Raw genomic sequence first — 21,262 nt, 5'->3', positions numbered from 1 at the left:
AACAAACTCATATAATGGCATATATAGGATTTCCTATTGAGAGAGTGAAATCCATCTTCTCATTTTCTTAAGAGGGACCATTACTATCATGTGTGTGTGTGTGTGTGTGTGGTAAAAAATTTATACTAAAAAATAGGTTTGAATCATTCTTATATTTTAAAATAACTTCCATGTATCATGAATCCCATTGGCATGTCCAGCAAAGAACAACAATAAACAATACTTTAAAATATTTAAAAAGCTTTGTCACAAATTACATCATCATGATGAAATTGAAAAAACTATAATGATTATACAACACACACACATACAAATATAATGGAAAAATATACATGGGTGATTTACAGAGTGAATATTGACTTTTCAAGATATGCTATCTGCTTCCAAATGCACGAGGCCCAATAATTAATGAATCTGCATCTGAAAATAAATTTTCAGTGATATTGTAAAGTAAAGAAATAACAGAGAATCATAAAAAAAGGTGCACTCTGTAAAACTTTATTATATAGTGACACCATTCATTATAATTTTTTGATTAAAATCAAAACAAAATTTAAGTTATTTACACACCTGACTGAACACCAAATTTTATTAAATTCTACCAAGTCAGGAAAGAATTATGATTATTTTTGTTAATAAAAATGAAATTATAAAAAAATCTGGCTCACCTATCAATGAAACTACTTCTGCGTAATAAATAACAATTGAATTTCAATTACTGATATTTCTGTTGTGAGAACTATCATGATGCTTGTGAAAAATTTATGTTCTTCATAAATTTTCTATTCATACTTAGCTTTGTTAAGTGGTGTTGGTGTTTCTAAACAATCCAGCAAATGCATCAAAAGTTACAGCACATTTACAAAATACTGACCTCTTTTTTTAGTTTATGTTTGCTAGACATATATTTTTTGATTCACCTAGTTCTGACAGTACAAATACACTAAAATCAAAATTAAAATGACTAATGCAGCATAGGCTAATTGTGGGTGGAATTTTTAAAAAAAATTCCATCAAACCAGTGTGGGATTACCATTAGAATCATCTTGTCAGCAAAGAACAACAACAAACAATACTTTAAAATATTTAAAAAGCTTTGTCACAAATAACAATCATCATGATGAAATTGAGAAAACTATAATGATTATACAACACACACACACACACACACACAATGAAATGATTTAAGTGACTCACATGAACATCATCCTGTGTGAATTAGTCTAATTCCAAATTTTAAAAATTTCATCACAACTAGAGCAGAATTATTACAATACTTTCAACACTTTTTTTTCATTTTGTGCAATGCAAATGATCCAATGGAGGAAAATCAGTGAAGATGCTTGGGAAATTTTTGAAATGATTCCAAACAAAAAAAAATTTCAACAAAATTCATCCAGATAGAATTCCCAGAGTGTGATGATACAAATCTCATATAAAATCACATCTGCTAAAAACACGCTCACTTTTATTTTATTTTTTTTAAAGCTTGCAGGTAAATATGCCAATATTTTAACTCTTGATCCTCTTGATCTAATACAGTTAGATCTTACATGAGCTGTAATAATTTCTGAAAACTGAACAACCTAAGGTAAAACTTAAAATGACAAGAAATGAAAATTATGAAATAGAAACTTTGGACCTGTTAATTAAATACAATGTGAACCAAATGTAACTTATATAAATTATTAGTTCAATTCAGGGCATCTCCACTGAATTTAGATTCATCATGGGAAGATTACACTAACCATTATTCATACAACACCAATCATACTTTTCCTTAATCTCTGACAAAAGTGCTCATGAATGACTTGACCTATTAAGTCCTCATGTATTGCTTACTCACATTCTTACACAATTTGCAAGGGTGACCTCTTTTTCTCTTCCTTTTTGTCATGTACTCAAACATTTTTCTGTATCAATGCTATAAAAATCCCTTAGTAACTTACATACTTTTATCATATTTTATTTCCATCTTTTCCATTATCAACTAAACTTTACAGCCCACAAACCTTCAATCTCTTTTCATAGGGAGCATTCTAAAGACCCATCACTATCTTGGTTACTTGCCTCTAGATCCTCTTCATTATTTCCTCATTCCCAAGGATTGTTCCTTGCCAAGTACAGCATTTTGTCCACCTATTTCTTTATGTAAGTTCTTACCAACTTCTCTAAAATCTTCATTGTCACACCAGAGATATTGATAGGTCAATAGCTAAACACATCAGTCTTTGCACCACCCTTATGCAATGGGATTATCATATATTCTTTCCATTCCTGCAGGATCTTTCCTAAACTAAGACTCTTCTTATTCTTGTTAAGGATTAACATTTTGCCTGTTCTAGCTTCACTGGGCTTTCCATCTTCCAGCTGATCTTCCCCTCTCTCTCTCTCTTTCCTTTCAGTCTATATTAATACACCTCTTTTGGTAGCCAATATCTTTTAATCATAGCCTGATGCTCTTTCTATTTCTTTCCGTGATCTTTGTTTTCCTTGATCTTTTCGTTTACATATCTAGCTTTCTTCTGATGGCTTCATTTCTCATATGATCAATTTTGTGCATCTTTTAATTGCTCTTAAAAAACTCCTTTCTGAACCTTGTATTTTACTTTTATCTTTCTTTTAACACTTCATATTTGTGAACCACATAACTGAGTGAGAGTGGCCATTACTTTATAAAATTTTAGTTGGGTTTCTCATCTTTTTTTTATTTTTATTTTTTTTCAGTGTCCTTTTAACTACTCTACAGATTTTCTGAAATGTCTTTATTTTTTCATCCATATCTTTGCCTTTTAGATATGTTATAATACTGCTTAAATAATTAAACTGTGTCACCTGTTGTATTATTTTATTTTCTATGACTATTTTTGATCTAACATTTGTTTTCTTCTGTGAAATTTATTGTTCTGTAAGCTTATTTTGTTTAATTCATAAACTGACTTTGAAATTCATCTTCATTGTCTTGTAACATAATCTGATCATGTGCATACATCATTGTACTGACAGCAGTTCTGTTATCAGTACAATGCTATATGCACATGGTTAACTGGACACCTTGTTTTATTGTCGTTTTCCATATTTTAATAATTTGATCAATAGAGTCTTTTGACTCCTTGGAGGCCTAAATAATAATAATAATAATAATAATATATATATATATATATATATATATATATATATATATATTAAAACATAGATTTAATGACTTAAAAAACCGAGATAACTTATAAAGATTTTAATGAGAATAATACAACTAGTTTTGCTTATAACAGCCTTCCTCAGGTATTCATAAAGGAAAAGAATAGTAATAAACATTGAAGTATCTAAAACAACTGGAAATTACAGGTAAAAATTGCACACACATAATTGATACATAAAAAACGTTGTATTTTTTCAAGTTGTTCTAACAGGCTCACATGAACGCCAATATTGAATAACTGCAGCATGGCTATCTGGGATGTTATAACTCAAATTGTTGTTTAAGTGGACAGGGTTCAGCAGGATTTCCCTTGATTCTACAATTTTTCTCTCAAACTCATCATCACAGCGAAAAATATTTTCTGATCTATCCCAGCAAATGGAGTGGCTTTGCTGATCATCATTAGGATTATTTGAAAAAGAACATGACTGGATAACGCAGTTGCATGAGAACTTTTGTAAGAAATGTCTCTCTTATGCTCTTCTATATGTTGTTCAATAGATTTGTTAGTTTGTCCAAAATAAGGGATATTGCAATCGCACCATAATTTATATACACCTGGATATTTTAGGTAGTGATGAGTAGGCTTTGGATGGCTGATTAGAGAACGGATTTTAGGAAGTGTGGTGAAGAACGTCCTGATATTATATTTTTTAAGGACTTTAGCTAATTTTTTAGAGACTGTGCTAATGTATGGAATGGAGATGCTACCTTTAAAATTAATAGTTTCTGTTGTGCACTGCCTAGGAGGATCCAGAAGAAATTTCTTAATCGTTTTTTCAGAGTATCCATTTTGTTTAAAGATAAGAGTGAGGTGATTTATTTCTTTTTGTAGTTCATCTGGTTCATTCAAGAGAGCACGTGCTCTGTGTCCTAAGGTAGATAGAGTTCCAGGTTTTTGTGGTGGAAAATGATGAGAAAGATTATGCGGATATCTATTGGTATGAGTAGGTTTTCTGTATATAGAGATTTTTAATCTTTCAGAGCATCTACTCATACCAATAGAGATCTGCATAATCTTTCTCATCATTTTCCACAAAAACCTGGAACTCTATCTACCTTAGGACACAGAGCACGTGCTCTCTTGAATGAACCAGATGAACTACAAAAAGAAATAAATCACCTCACTCTTATCTTTAAACAAAATGGATACTCTGAAAAAACGATTAAGAAATTTCTTCTGGATCCTCCTAGGCAGTGCACAACAGAAACTATTAATTTTAAAGGTAGCATCTTCATTCCATACATTAGCACAGTCTCTAAAAAATTAGCTCAAGTCCTAAAAAAATATAATATCAGGACGTTATTCACCACACTTCCTAAAATCCGTTCTCTAATCAACCATCCAAAGCCTACTCATCACTACCTAAAATATCCAGGTGGATATAAATTATGGTGCGATTGCAATATCCTCCCTTATTTTGGACAAACTAACAAATCTATTGAACAACGTATAGGAGAGCATAAGAGAGACATCTCTTACAAAAGATCTCATGCAACTGCATTATCCAGTCATGTTCTTTTTTCAAATAATCCTAATGATGATCAACAAAGCCACTCCGTTTGCTGGGATAGATCAGAAAATATTTTTCGCTGTGATGATGAGTTTGAGAGAAAAATTGTAGAATCAAAGGAAATCCTGCTGAACCCTGTCCACTTAAACAACAATTTGAGTTATACCATCCCAGATAGCCATGCTGCAATTATTCAATATTGGCGTTCACATGAGCGTGCATGCACACTTGCAATAAACAATGGCACGCCTGTTAGAACAACTTGAAAAAATACAACATTTTTTATGTATCAATTATGTGTGGCAATTTTTACCTATAATTTCCAGTTGTTTTAGATACTTCAATGTTTATTACTATTCTTTTCCTTTATGAATACCTGAGGAAGGCTTTTATAAGACGAAACTAGTTGTATTATTCTCATTAAAATCTTTATAAGTTATCTCGGTTTTTTAAGTCATTAAATCTATATTTTAAAATGTATCACAACAACCGAATAAAAGCCTATGATCACACACACACACACACACACACACACACACACACACATATATATTGAATAGAGTTGGAGATAAGCTACATCCCTGTCTAACACCTTGATTAATTTCAATCTTTTGGGGTTAATTTATTACCTAACTGTAATTGTATTTTTATTGGGCTAGCCAGTGCAGCTGATTCCAAGTACTTTTATATCTTAACTTGAAAGTTTATTCCAGTATGGTAGTAGTCCCATAATTTTTGCATAATGAATACTGATCAATGTATAACAGTCAAGGAAATGGAGTTTTAATTATTTTTCCTTTAAAGGAAATCAATTTTATAAATGTGAAAATATTTTTGGATTTTTGGTATTTTTAGGGGATTAACATAGCTGTAAATGTTATTACTGGCATTTCTGGCATACTACAGTACACTACCACATTACCAATATAAAGATTAAAAACAGTATGAGGCATAGATTTAGAAGCATCAGACAATAAAAGAAAAACATTGAAGTTTATCCTAGGATAAACTTCAATGGTTTGCAAGAATGATTTGCTCATTCTGTATTGCTTATATGGGGGTTTCTTAGCCAAAACTGGTGGAAGTTATTATAAGTTGAAGTTAACTATCTACAGATCAGAACGATGGATTCAGAAACACGTCTTCAGTAATATTTATTATTATCATCACGGGAAACTCCAAGAAGTCCTTAGACTCATCGACGAAGGCCCTAACATCATGTCAAGAACAACTATTCAACATTCACACAGCATCTATCATACTTCGCCTTGAACACATTCACAGTCATGGCACCCACAACAGACTCTGGCAGCTTATTCCACTCATTCACCACTCTCCAAGTAAAAAACCTACCTCTAACACCCTTGCTAACCACACTCTTGCTCAGTTTCCATGGATGGTCCCTAGTCCTCTTCCACCACCAGTCCAGTTCTCAAAAATATCCTCTGAATTCTCAATCATATCATCCCTTTTCCGCCTATCAATCAATTTCTGCAACCCACAAATCTTTAACCTTTTCTAATAAGGTTCATTCCATAGACCTGCTATCATCTAGGTTACTCGCTTCTGGATCCTCTCCATATCCTCCCCATCAAGAAGAAACCCTGGTGCCAAAATCTGGGCACAGTAGTCAAGATGGGGTATTATCAAAGCTCGATAAAGAGGAACAATAACTTGCTTGTCTCTGCTCGTCAAAGTATTCTTCAGTAACCAAGTGATTTGATGAGCCGATTTAGCCACTTTTGCAATGTGCCCCCTAAACTTCAACTCCCTATCCACTAACACTCCCAAATCCCTGGCCTCGTCAATCTCCTGGAGTACAGTTCCACCAATGTGGTATGTGCTGCTGCTAATCTTTTCATCCCAAAATGCATAACCTTACATTTTGTCACATTAAATTGACATCCATTCTCCTTAGCCCAGTCCTCCAAACTATCCAAATCATCCTGCAAAATTTTGACATCATGTGCATTCACTATTGTTCTACCCAACTTTGCATCATCAGCAAACAAATGAACAGTTCCTCTCAGACCCTTTCCTATATCATTAATGAACAAATTAAACAGTAGTGGTCCAAGAACAGAACCCTGCAGCACACCACTAGTCACAGGCAATCTTTTGGACTATACTCCTGAATAAACTACTCTCTGATATCTCTCCATCAACCACCCTCCCATCCATCTCACCAACTATATATATTCATCCCCATATGCTGCAGTTTACTGATTAGAATTCCATGTGGTATCCTGTCAAAGGCCTTAACAAGGTCCAGCAGAATCACTATAAACCCATTACCCTTATCCAGTTCAGCCGTCACTGTGTTATAAAATGTGAGCAAGTTACTGAGGCATGATCTACCCTTCACAAAACCATGCTGTCCTACATACAGTATCCCATTTTCATCTATCCATTCCTGTATTTTACTCTTGACTACCTTCTCCAAGACCTTGAGAACGACTCCTGATATGCTGATCGGTCGGTAATTTGAAACAGCAGTCTTGGAATCTCCTTTATGCATGGGAACTATTTTCTCCTCTTTCCACCCCCTCGGGACTAACCCAGACCCGAGACTCAAATTAAACAAAATGGTCAAGGGCACTGACAATTCTTTAGCTGCTTCACGTATGACATGAGCAGGTATACCATCCACTCCCACAGATGTATTCACATTAAGGTTTCGTAATAGACTATTCACCTCCACTTCATTCACCACAATTCCTGTATAAGCTGTTGGTTCCTTTATTCCTCCAATATCACCACTTGGATGATATACTCTTGAAAAGTGCTCACTCAGTAATTCCACTATATCAACTGATTCTGTTACCTCCCTACCATCGGCATTCTTTAAAATCATTCTGCCGTATACATTTTTTCTTTTACTTGCAACATATAGAAAAAAACTGTTTGGGATTCTCTTTAGCTTGCATGGCTAATTTTCTTTCATAATCCGCTTTTGCTTTTCTTACCACACTCGTTACCCTTCTGGCCTGCGCTTTATACCATTCGTGTGCCTGCAGGTTCACCTTTTTCCTTAAATTCCCTCCACAGTTGTTTCTTTTTTTGCAGCTCAAGCTTAATGGTGTTATTCATCCATTTAACCCCTACTTGATTTACTATTAGGACTCTAGGTATACAGTCAGCATTACCTCCTGGAAATGCTCCTTAACCACTTCCCATGCACTATCAACATCCAGCCCTTGCAGTTTTACATGCCATGGCACTGAACCAAGCAATCTCCTAAGCTTGTCATACTTACTAGCCCGGTAATTCCACATGTATCCTGTCTTAATTGAAAATTTCACACATTTACCACCTCCCAGATCAAGACCCTATGATCACTCTCATCAATTGGTAGCAACGTGGTCATATTCATTACAGTCAAATTCTCAGATGCAATTACTAGGTCAAGGATTCTCGAACCCCTAGTGTTTTCCATTACATGCTGTTGCACGTGGTTATCCCTTAATAACTGCATAAAATCAAATTCCCTCCATCCGATGTGTTCTCTCCTCCTTCCAATCAATGTTTACCATAGTTGAAATCCCCCATAATAATTACCCTCCTTCCACTCATTGCTTCTATTTGCTTATGCATACCATCTCCACCATCTTTTCCATCACCTGGTCTATAGCAGCACCCAATTGTATATTTTGTTCTGCTAGCCTCAATCTCACACCAAATAGCCTCAAATGTGCTCTTTTCTCTATCCTGCAGTTCAACTTCTATTCTCCTTGGCTGCAGTTCATCAGCTATCATTAATAACACTCTTCCGTCCCCCATTTTATTCTCTCTGTCCCTGCTGAACACACTATACCCTCACATTCTATTCCACTAGCTATATCATTTTCTGTCAGCCATGTTTCACTAATGCCAATAACCTGCGGCCAGGAAGAGCCAACCAAGGCCAAAAATTCTTCCTTCTTGTTCCTAATACTCCTGGCATTAGTATACATGAAATGCAGAAGCCTGTTAGTCCCACCCCTATCTTGATGCCTTATACTAACTATCCCATTCTGATTTGTTGTCCTTTGTACTAGCTTGGGCATATTATACACATTCATACATTCAACTGCCTCCCTGAAGTCTGCATATCCACCCCCCCCCTTAATAACTCTAGTTTCCTAGAATCTGCACATCCACTTTCATTTCATTCAACAACACTTGTTCCAGTCTCTGCACACCAATTCCATTCAGATGCAAACCATCCATCTTATATAAATCCTTCCACCCATCTAACTCACTCCACATTTATATAGATTCCTGTACATACAAAAGTATGTCTTTATTTCATCATCTATATCTTTGTCTTTTAGATATGTTATTATGCTGCTTAAATAGTTAAATGGAAAATCTTCAACTGGGAACTGATATCTTTGTTAGTGTTTTTAGTTTTCGATTTTCCAAAGAAATACATTTTCATTGCTTTTTATCATATCTCTATGGCATTTCAAATTAGTTTCTTACTGTCATATTTAGATTAGATTTCATTATTCTTTTCTTATTAATAATTTCCTCCACTAGATGCACCGTGGTGCCACAACCTCTGGTGTGTTTAAAAAGTACTAATGAATAATGGGCAGGCAAGAATTTTATCATGCAATAATATGCATAAAAACAGCATAAACATAATATGCTGACTAAACACCAGCAGTCCAACAGAGTCCCATGCATGGCTTGATTTCAGATTGGAATGATACGATTGTTATACTGTATCATTTAATATCATACTGTATTTTTGGGATACAGCATTATTTATTAAGTTCTCTTAAAAAAGTGCCTAATATATCGACAGAGTTGGAATGCAAATTATACACAGTGTATCATTTAATACCATACTGTAGTGTTGAGAGACAGCAATCTTTATTAAGTTCTCTTAAAAAACGTGCCTAATATATCTACAGAGTGGGAAACCCATGTTTGTGGTGGTGGGAAGAGGCCCTCCCACCACAGACTATTCCCATCTTAAATTTTACATTAGCTATCATGGCTAGTGCAAAATTTGAGTTCTACTTAAACTATGAAAGCTTGTTGCCAATTGACTTTGATAATAAAGAATTAAGATAGCTCATATGGTCAAGGTCATCTGAATTAAGACTACTGTAATAGTTATTAGCCTGAAACTTATGCAATAAATTAAAATTATGCTCTGAATTTATCCAATATTCAAGAGACATAAAAAATTCAAATATACATAATTAATGTACCAAAACTGATAATATCAAACATGCATATACCAAAATAATTCCAAACATAATTGTGTGTGTTGTCAGGTAATTACTAAATTCATGTAGACTTTTTTTTCACTAACTTAAATCAATCAGTCTTCCTAAGTATTTAACTGTCTATGTAAGAATAACATTTTTGATAAACCAGAAAACATAAATTACATGCAAAGTAATGAATTTTCCTTGTGCAGCAAAATAAAATGGAATGCTGTGCTCCCTGTTTAATATAATCATTCATTTTAGTGATGAGAGTTAAATTCTTACCGTTCTTTTTGAGAGTGAGATGTGTTAATTTTGTTCACTGTTAAGAATTATGGTAATTTTATGTCTGTATGGAGAGTAACTCAGGAACTAATCCTGTACTGTATCTAAAGAAAAAGTAGTGATCACTACTTCCTAAGATCTACTTTTACTACATTACAATTTCCAGGTTTGTTTGTCAGTGGCCAATAAAGATTATGGACACTAGTAACTCTTTTTTAAATGCAAATTAATATTTTTAATATTTGCAGCCGAAACATAAATCATCCAGACAATGTAAGATTTGTTATATCTGTAGCAGTGCAAAAAGAGATAGAAAATCATTACAGGTGCATCTTTTGTATATTTTCAGCTGAAACTTGGGGATTAAGATAAACTATGTGATACCTTGCACTTGTTGAACAATAGATAAAATAAACTTAACAAGAAGTTTCTTTGTAAAAGAATCAAAGATTATAAAGATGACATGAAAACTGAAGATAAGAATATCCTAAATGTCTGGAGTAATTATTTTAAAAGACTGTTAAATGAAACAACAGTGACAGAACAGTAGTGGTAGTAGAAAATTTTCAAGAGGTATGCAAATAGGAGTAGATATCAACACTTGGGACAGAAAACGCCATTAAAAACTTGAAATTTGAAAAGGCAGCTGGAATAGATGATATTTGACCAGAAATGCTCAAATATGGAGGTATGAAAATTTTGCAGTGGCTACACTGCATAATTCAGAGTGCCAAGTCAGGTCAAATTTCCGAAGATTAGAATAGAGTTCTTACAGTTCACATCTATAAAAACAGGGAATAAATCTGAATGTGCGAATAACAGGAATTTCTCTACTAAGTGTTCTGGATAAGATTTATACAAGCATTCTTAAAAACAGGCTGAGAAATTTGTGGAAGAGAAACTTGGAGAAGAACAAGTTAGGTTCAGGCCGAATAGAGGTTGTCAAGATCAGATTTTCAGTTTGTGACAAATAGTCTGAGAAATCATGGGAATATGACAAAGATCTGTGCTTAAGTTTTTTAGATCTGAAAAAGCCATATGACTAGGTGCCTAGAGAAAAGCTTTTCAAAACTCTACAATTATATGGGATAAATGGAACTTAATAACAAAGTAATACAGAGTCTATATTGAAGTGGTAAGTCAGTAGTTAGAATTGAAGGAAATACGGGAAGATGGTTTGATGTAAAATCATATTAGGTTCTGAGATGTAATGTTTCATCTGTCCACATGACCTCATCACTCATGACCACCATCAGAGAAGCCTCCAGGATTCTCTAACTAAACCAAATTAGAGCTGTAACAAATTTGGATTCAAAATCAGCAATAAAAAGACCAGAAACATAGAAAACTAGAGCTAGAGAAACTATTGAACAAGTAAAATATTTCAGCTATTTAAGCACAGTTTTTAGTGAAGATGGCAAATTACACTTGGAAATTATTATTATTATTCAGGCCTCCATGGAGTCAAAAGACTCATTGTGGGAGGTCATTCCTAAGAAACACAAAGTCTATCATACCACTCCTTAAACTCATTGACTGTTCTTGCACTCACCACTCCATCAGGCAATGCATTCCACGGTTCAACCACCCTCAATGCAAAGAAACCATTCCTCACACTCTTGCTCACAGTTTCCTTTCGTAACTTCCAGGGATGGCCTCTTGTCATCACTCCTTCCCGCTGCTCAACCAAGCAAAAGAACTCCCCAGTGTCAGTCAACCCTGTAACCACCTCTCAACAGTTTAAAAGTCTCAATCATATCACCTCTCCTTCTTCTATCCACCAAACTCTGCAGTCCACGTTCCCTCAGCCGATCCTCATAACCAAAATTGTACAGTCCCGAAACCATCTTTGTCATCTGTCTTTGTGCCCTTTCCACAGTTAATTTAACCCCTTCAAATCCTGGGGATCAAATCTGAGAACAATAATTTAAGTGTGGTCTGATCAGAGTCTTATACAAAGAATGATGACTCTTTTATCTCTGCAAGTCAGTATCCTTCTTATTATTGCAGCAATCCTCTGTGTTACCTTCACCACCTTTGCAATATGTCCCCTGAATTTCAGGTTTCTATCAATCATCAACCCCAAATCTCTTGTCTCCCCTATTTCCTCCAGTATAACTCCTCCCATAGAGTATGCAGCATCCCATCGATGTTTCCCAAACCTCAAGACCTTACATTTTGCTGCATTAAACTAACATCCCCCATTCATTTGCCCATCTATCTAGCTTATTCAAATCCTCTTGCAGAGCTACCACATCTGCACTATTACTAATAATCCTTCCCAGATTCGCATCATCTGCAAACAACTGAATATCCCCTTGCAACCCACTGGCAATGTCATTGATATAAAGGTTAAACAATATAGGTCCTAGTACTGAGCCTTGTGGACCCCACTAGTAACCCTCTGCCTCCTGGAAACTGCTCCACCATACACAACTCTCTGATACCTATCAGACAGCCAATCCTGAATCCAGTTGACCAATCTGACATCCAGACCCATGTGCTGCAACTTAAATATCAGCTTATCATGTGGCACCCTGTCAAATGCCTTCGCCAAGTCTAAGAAAATTGCAGTATATGCCTTTCCCTCATCTAATGTTCTTGTAACTTTATTATAAAAGGCTAGCATATTGCTAAAACAAGAGCGTCCTTTCACAAATCCATGTTGATTCTCACAGATAACATTACCCTCATCTGCCCAATGCTGTATACAGTCCCTCACTACTTTCTCCAAGATCTTAACAACTACTGATGACACACAGACTGGCCTATAATTAGACACTTCCAGTCTGTTACCACCCTTATGCAATGGCACTATCTTACCTTCCTTCCATTCTCTGGGCACCTTTCCCACAGCCAGACTTTCATTGAAAAGCCAGGTTAAAGGCACTGTCAGTTCACTAGCACATTCTCTCAAAACTCGTGGTGAAATACCATCCAGTCCCAAAGCTTTACTGACATCCAGAGTACTCGGTATCTGAAATACACTCTCCTCCTGTACCTCTAAACCTCGAACCTTCCCTATCCCTCTAGCATTAAAACCGACTCCTCTAGGATGAAATACTCCAATAAAGTGTTCATTGAACAATTCCACTATGTCCTCTGCATCAGTCACTCTATTCCCATTTTAATCCCACACCATTCTTCCACAGTCATTTCTCCTATTACTGGCCACATAAAAATTAAGATCCAAAAAAAATTACCTAGAATTTTCTTTGGATCTTAGAGCCAATCTCCTCTCATATTCCAGTTTCTCTTTCCTTACCACACTAGTCACTCTTCTGGCCTGTGTCTTATAGTCTTCATGCATCTTCTCTTCACCTGTCTCCTTATATCTCTTCCATAGCCTCTTTTTCACATGCAATTCCTGTTTAATATTATTTGTCATCCACTTTACTCCAAATTGTGTCCTCTTTTTCACTCGTGGTATACAACCTACCATTGCTGCTAACAAATATTCTTTCACAATTTCCCATGCACTAATGATATCCCAGCCTTCCAATTCCTCCCTCCACGAAACTTCCCGAAGTTGACGTCTAAGACTATTATAATTACCTGCTTTATAATTCCACATAAGTTCCTGTCTCTTTGATACTCCCATGTCTATTCATTTTCCAAGTCAAAACCATATGGTCACTCTCTCCAACTGGTGGAAGAGATGTCATCTCAGTTATTATCAACTCTTCTGATGATATAACCAAATCCAAAACTCTTGTTCCCTCTGTTACATGTTGCCTAAGACATTTGTCCCTCAAGAATTCTAGAAATTTATTCCATTCCCCTATTGCTACATGCATCTTCCTCTCTCCAATTTATACTACTGTAGTTAAAATTTCCCATAACAATCATTCTTCTTGCACTTGCCAAACTTAACTGTCTAAACATCTCCTGGTCCCCATCCTCTGTGCTCCTGGGTCTGTAGCAACACCCCACTAAATATCCTGTCTTGCCCACCTCTACCTCACACCATATGCTCTCAAAATCATTTGTCTCATTGCCTTCCAAAGCCTCCACTCTTAGAGGACATAGGTAGTCACTTATCATAAGCAGTACCCCACCACCACGCTTTCCTCTCCTATCCTGCCGAAAAATGCTGTACCCTGCTATTTCTATTCCTGTTATTATATCCTCTTCTGTCAACCACGTCTCAGTGATCCCAATAATGTTTGGCCAGGCTGATCCTATCTGCGCCACCAATTCCTCTCCCTTATTCCGGATACTCCTGGCATTACTATAAAGCATATAAATGCCATTGTTTCTATACCCAGCATTATCCCCTCTACACTCCACTGGGCTCAGTGTTACCTGATGTCCTCTCCCTTCTCCCAAGTATCCATTCCCACAAGAGGCCACCCATGCTATCATCCTCCCTGGGATACACTGACTCGTTCAGAACAGCAATCGCTCCAGATGCCTACGTTCTTCCTCATTCAAAAGTAAGCGGTTCTCTCGCATACAATTCTTCTCTTTTCTCAAATGCACTCCAAGCATCCACATATACCAGTCCTCTCTTGTCACACATTCTAGCTATTATGTCATTCAATATTACTGCTCTTCTGCTCAGTTCGTCATTATCATACCTAGGCAACACGCACACTATTTTTCCTCTCTCTGTCTTCTTCCGTACAGCCTCAAGCAAAAATTTCATATCTCTCGCTGCCCGACTTACATTAACACTCAAGTCATTTGTTCCTACCATCGCAATTATCTCATCCATCCTTTCACCTCTCTTAATTGCCATAGCCACCGTTTCTATTGTTCCTCCTGGCAACCACTCCTCACGCATCCTATCTTGAACACCACGGATCATTGAGTCACCATATATTACTGTTCCCTCTCTCCTATTACTGTTTCCATTCGCTCCTCTTCTAGCACTCCCATACATCTCTCTCATTCCCTCTCTCCTACTGTTTCCATTTTCTCCACTTCTAGCACTTCCATATCCCTCTCTCATTCTGTCTCTCCTACTGTTTCCATCCTCTCGTCTTCTAGCATTCCCATACCTCTCTCTCATTCCATCTCTCCTACCATTTCCATTCTCTCCTCTTCTAGCACTTCCATATCTCTCACTCATTCCCTCTCTTCTACTATTTCCTTTCTCTCCTCTTCTAACACTCCCAAAATTCTCTCTCTCTCCCCTACTCTGATTTGCCTTGCATTTATCTCTTCCATTCTCCTAATCTTATCTTTCATACTTCTGCTCTCATTCACAAGACATTCCACCTCCTCTTTCAGCTCATCTATCTCCCTCTGCAGGTCAGTCACTCTTAATCTAAATTCACTCTCCCAAACAAAACCATCTCCTAAACTTTCACAGTCACTCACACCTTCCACACTATCAACTATTATTTTCTCATTCATATATATATATTTTTTTCATTCTCTCCTATCACACTACTTGTCTTCGTACATTCATTCCCCGTTCCTGGAGCAACAAAGTCGGACATTGATATTTCGAATGCACTTATTTCCTCCAACTGCCTGCATTTTGTGCACACGTGCTCTCCACTCTCTTTCACAAGCCACATATCCAATTCCCGAGACGCATACATGCCGCAAGTACTGCATGCCACAAAGTCCCTTATGATATTGCTTATAATAGAGTTCTTAAATGGCGGAGGACTTGGTGATACACCACTTGCGACTGCAGCTGAATCCACTATCATTCCTTACTGCTGAGTAGCGTAATCTTTAATAATTATTCAATTAATAAATTCCGTTAAATAAATAAGAAAAAAAAAGTACAAACAATTACAAGCAAAACAAAACATTTAAGTACACTAAATATAATTAAATAAAATGAAATATAACTAAATACAGTAATGAAAACTTAGCTTCGTTTGTCACCGTTATGCATTTGATTCCGACAGTAACCAAAATATATTATATCGTGACAGCAACTAACTTCCAAAAAACAACCACTGAAGTACACTCGTATTCAGAGAAACAATTTAGCACTCAAAAACGTAGGAAAACTGGGGGGGAATGGACTATTCACCGATTAAAAATCACTTTCTTCTGCACAACTCAAATTCACCGCCACGTGCTACAACGAAGCTAGCTTTGCTACCACAAAGTTGGTATGGTGGGGAGCCAGCTGAATAAATTTATATGGAATAAGAGAGAAATTAGCTAAAATACCAAACTAGCAGTATACAAGTCAGCGTTCAAACCAATTTTAAGTTATGGATCTGAGAGTTGGGTTAAAAATAACGCACTAGATCAAAGACTAGAGACCACAGATATGAAAGTTCTGAGAAAAATTATGGGAGTGAACAAATGGCAGCAAAAGCAGAATCATATATAAAATTAAGATATTAGAAAGGATCTTAGCATTGCTAGCATTCAAGAATGTGTGCAGAGCTAATCTAAGGTGGTATGGCCACTTAAACAGAATAGGAGAGGAAATGTTAGCAAAACACGAGTTTAATTCCAAGATGGCAGGAAAAAGACCCTGAGGAAAATCAAAGTGAAGGTGGATTGTTTCAGTCAGAAGTGCCTTAGAAGAACATGTGAGATACAACAACACTGGAGTGCTGACAAGTAATAGACTCATTGGAGGAAAATTGCTAATAGAAGATTAATAATAATATAAAACTGATAATTCTGTAGTGCTGTTATAGTAGCCTGAGCACCCCTTGAGGATACATATTAGGAAATTGATGATGACAATGATGATAATGAAGTAGCACACATTGGAATACACAATATGCTAAAAACAATTTTAATACTTCCAATAGTTAAAACTAAATTCAGCAATTTTCTCTTTTAACCCCCCCCCCCCATTCCCAATTTATACTGATTATGTTCTAATGATCAGATTGGTTGCATTACTTTAAATAACTTCACATTTAATACAAGCTGGAATAAATATCCTTTTCCCAGTCATTTTATGATGGTTTACAGATAGTACAGTAATCCCTAATTATTTATCTAATCGCAGCTGGAGACCAATTTACTGGTCAGATAATCAAACAGTTAGATGACACATTCATTCCACAATACCTATTACATCTCTCCTTAAACTTATTCACTGACAAAATGGGTTGTAACATAGATTGCCTCCATGATATCACTGGTACAGCACCATGTATAATTACATAGTGCTGTACTAGAAATCAGTTGACACACTCCCATTCAATGGTTTGTCAAATGAAGGTCCATTCATTTGAATGTCAGATAACTGCACATAATTGCACATAAATATTTATCTTAATACTTACAGCTCTGATGAATCAGTTTGTTAAGAATTAATCCTATAAATAAAGGTGACTCTTCAGATACATTCTGATCTCTGAATAACCTTGTTAACAATAATAAAAAAAGATAGTTAGTTTTTATTTTTAAAAAATTATACATAATTTTTAAAAATAGCATGACATCATTACAGTATTTTAAATCAGAATTGTAAAAAAAACATTGATTCTAAATATCTGTGAAAAAGAATTGCAAATCAAGTCATATCTTAATTGAATTTTTTGATTTCACATTTGTTATATTTTATTTTATTATCCATAACAAGAATTATTATCATTAGTATGGAGTCTAAAGAGTCATCAAGGGAGGCTGACACAGTTATTCCCACAATACCTATTACATGGCTCCTTAAACTCATTCACTGACAAAATAGGTTGTAATGTAGATCGCCTCCATGATGTCACACATAGAGGCAATCTAGTACAACAACATGGGTAATGATAAATAGTCTATAGCATTGGAGGCCAAACTATCTGCAAAGATCTCCTGGCTTATATACAAAGCAAGTAGAGGGAATCCTAAAGAAATATGCAAAATATTAGCAGATATGGTGCTGCTGATTCAAACAAAGAATACTGGACCTACAATTCAACATTAGCTATTGATTTGCCATTTCACAGGAATTTAATAATCACATAGAGGCTGTTCAAAGAAGCACACACAGTGACTGAAGAGGATATCCCCCCCCCCAGTACTTTTTTTTGGATATATTGCCAATGGGACTACATTTCAGAGCATATGACAAAACATATATGAGGTCTTGACTACTGACTCATACTAGGTTAATTGAAGAAAACTCAATAATATATATGTAGTCACTGTAAGGACTAAGAATATTTATATGATAAATGCATATAAAGCCAGCAAACAAACAGTGGCCTGCAGACATCCTGCCAATTTATGATGGTCCAACTATTTATGTATAGGTGATTTTAACATGGCTAGTGGAAGCATAGATGACAATTCTGGGATAAGGTAGACTGTCTGGGTAGAATCAAATAACCTTCACCACATTTTTAATGCTACAGAGATATAGCCCATATTTATGTTTTTTTTATAATAATAATAATAATAATGAACTATTACCTGCTTTGAGACAAGTATTAACTTTGAACTTTGCAACACTTGATTTAGAGTTCAACTAGATTGGTTTAATACTTCTATACAAGTATGAAACCAATCTGGTTGAACCACTGTCGGTGCCAGGTTATTTTGCACCCTAGGCAAAGTTTACAAGTGCACCCCTTATTTCACAAGTTGGATATTTTTTAAAATGAAATTTTAAATATAAAAATGTTTAATTAATTTGAAAATTCTCTATTATAATTCATTTACAAAAAAAAAGTTATAAAATACCGAAATTTAATAATTTAAAATGGTAACATTTTAAAATATTTATTTTAACTGAATTTTAAGTAGCAGTAAGTTCAAATCATTTAGGTAAAGAACAAAAAAGAACCAAGAGTTAAATAGTAAAATAGTGTGATGTGTGAGGGATAAGGAAAAAGAATTGATACCTAAATCATATATCACTATTTAATTTTGATATTTTAGTAAAGTATGAATAAAGTATAGCTTGAAGTTTTGCACCCTAGGCGGTTGCCTAAATGATAACGTTGGCCCTGGGTTGAACTCTAAATCCAGTGTTGCAGCTTATTCAATTCCCAAACTGAAGTGGAACTTTTTGAAAGCAGACTGGCACATCAATGCAAAAGTTCTTGATACATTTGTAAGATGGATTGAACCAGTAATTGGGAAAAAAGAGTTGCTGTCATTGCTATTACCAAGAGATATATCCCGTGTGGATTTTTCAGGAATATATTTCTGTCTGGACCCTGATAGTGAACAATTATATGCACAATCCGGAAGAAGAGAAGATTCAGAAATTGCTAATGAACCACTACACTCACTTTACAGCACATAATATGAATCAACAGAAGCTGCATAGAATATGAATTTTCTGTTGAGAAAACTGAGTGGAGGAAAGCATATCACTAGCATTAAGAAAGATTTAACCCAGATATAATTGCTAATCCTAGAACACATCCAAACTCAACATCAGCAGAGTTCAAGATTGGTACTATCATTGTAATAAGCATTAATGGAAAAGAAATGGAACTAGCAGAAGAATTGGATAAGTAAAAGATCAACATAATAGGTGTTGATATAACTAAAAACAAAGAAGACAAAAACAGGTGAGATCTTTCTGAGTAACAAAGTACAAAATGTTATATTCAGGCAATAACAATCAGGGAAAAGAGGAAGTAGCTATGGTGTTCAACACTAAATATAGGACAATCTTGAATGGCAGGCAATATCAAGTAGAGTGATGTAGGAAAATGTCAGATTGGGGAATCTGACAATGAGACAGTGGCATAGCTAGGGATGGGGGGGTCCGCCCCGGGCGGCACTTTTTAACAACAATAATAGTAAGTGCCTGCTGGATTTCTGTTCAGGACATGGATTGCCATTTAGTTTTAAGCAGGATAAAATTGAATATCGTATTGAAAAGAAGAGTAACAAAGTTTTAAAATAAATCAAAGCCGAGTAGCTTTCAGAGGTGAACTGTAGACTAAAATACACAAAATTATTCAAGAAAAAATAAAACAGTTTGAAAAAAATAACCAAATCTTGGAGATTCAGAGGTTAACAATGAAGAAAACATTGATTGTTTCAGGCAGAGACATGTTTGGTGAGGTAGTCTGTAAGGAGAGAAAAATCAAAACTTCATGGTGGACTCAGGAAGTTAAAGAGGCAGTAAAATAAAAGAAGAAAGCATAGCGAAAATTTTGGCAAGTAAGTTGGCTTGTACTCTTAGAGAATACAGAGAAAAAATGCAAGAAAGCAAAGAACTGTGTAAACTAGCTAAACAAAAGTCATGGGAAGCACATAGAAAATAAACATCAGGAAGGTGACAAAATATTCTGAAGGCAACTGAAAAACTTAGAAATGGAGGAAAGAGTACTGTAAAAGGAATCCAAGATGATAATGGTGACATGAAACCCGACGATAAAAATATTATAGATGACTTTGAAAGACCGCAGATTGAAACAAGCAGTGTCAGCACAGTGGTAGAAAACTTCCAACAGGAATGCAATCAGGAATACATATCCATACTTGAGGTAGAAAAAGTAATCAAAAACCTGAAATGTGGAAATGCAGCTGGAGTAGATGATATTCGACCAGAAATGCTGAAATATGGAGGTATAAAAGTTTTAACAGTGGCTGCATTGCATAGTTCAGAAGGTCTGGTTAGAGGGTCAATTTCCAGATGATTGGAGAGGAATTCTTAGAACACCATCTATAAAAAGGGAAATAAAACTGAATGTAAGAATTAGAGGTATTTCCCTGCTGAGTGTTCCTGGTGAAATTTATGCAAGTATATTTGAAAAACTTAAGATCATTCAGAAAAGACTAGAACCATTCATGACGAGAGAAATGCCAGATGAACAGGCAGGATTTCGAAAAGGCAGAGGAACAAGAGATCAGAACTCCAACGTGAGATGGATAAAGAAAGAGCACAGGAATATCAAAAGAATGTCTATTTTTGTTTCCTTGACTATAGTAAAGCTTCTGACTCTGTAGATCAGTGATGGCAAACCTATGACACGCGTATCAGCACTGACACACTTGAGGGTTTCAGGTGATACACCTTGGATGTTGAAAAATATTGGTATTCTGATGAAAAAACTGCGATAAATCGTGTAAGATCGCTCTCAGTTAAGGCGAAGGTAGGTTTGTTCATTGAAAGAACTTTCTACCAGTAGTCAGCAACAGAAAAGTCATTAAATGTAATGTAAGTT

At 35.5% G+C, this 21,262-nt stretch overlaps 1 protein-coding gene across 1 annotated transcript in view; it reads right to left on the bottom strand.

Annotated features, from left to right (window-relative positions):
- Positions 1 to 219: 219 nt before the first annotated feature.
- Positions 220 to 21,262, bottom strand: part of LOC150092617 (protein cereblon-like) — a 129,532-nt gene continuing 108,489 nt past the window's right edge. The window contains exons 5-6 of the mRNA XM_090414751.1: positions 17,426 to 17,505; positions 220 to 420 (exon numbers count right to left, since the gene is read on the bottom strand). Coding sequence (XP_090270877.1) covers positions 374 to 420; positions 17,426 to 17,505 — 127 coding nt within the window. The 3' untranslated portion in view covers positions 220 to 373. The remainder of the gene's footprint in view (positions 421 to 17,425; positions 17,506 to 21,262) is intronic.

This window comes from Typopeltis vanoorti, chromosome 25 (assembly GCF_054136105.1).
Source record: "Typopeltis vanoorti isolate ZY-2024b chromosome 25, IOZ_Tvanoo_1.0, whole genome shotgun sequence".
Taxonomy (NCBI): domain Eukaryota; kingdom Metazoa; phylum Arthropoda; class Arachnida; order Uropygi; family Thelyphonidae; genus Typopeltis; species Typopeltis vanoorti.
Note: the sequence above shows the minus strand (reverse complement) of the source record. Positions and strands in the feature narration are given on the sequence as shown.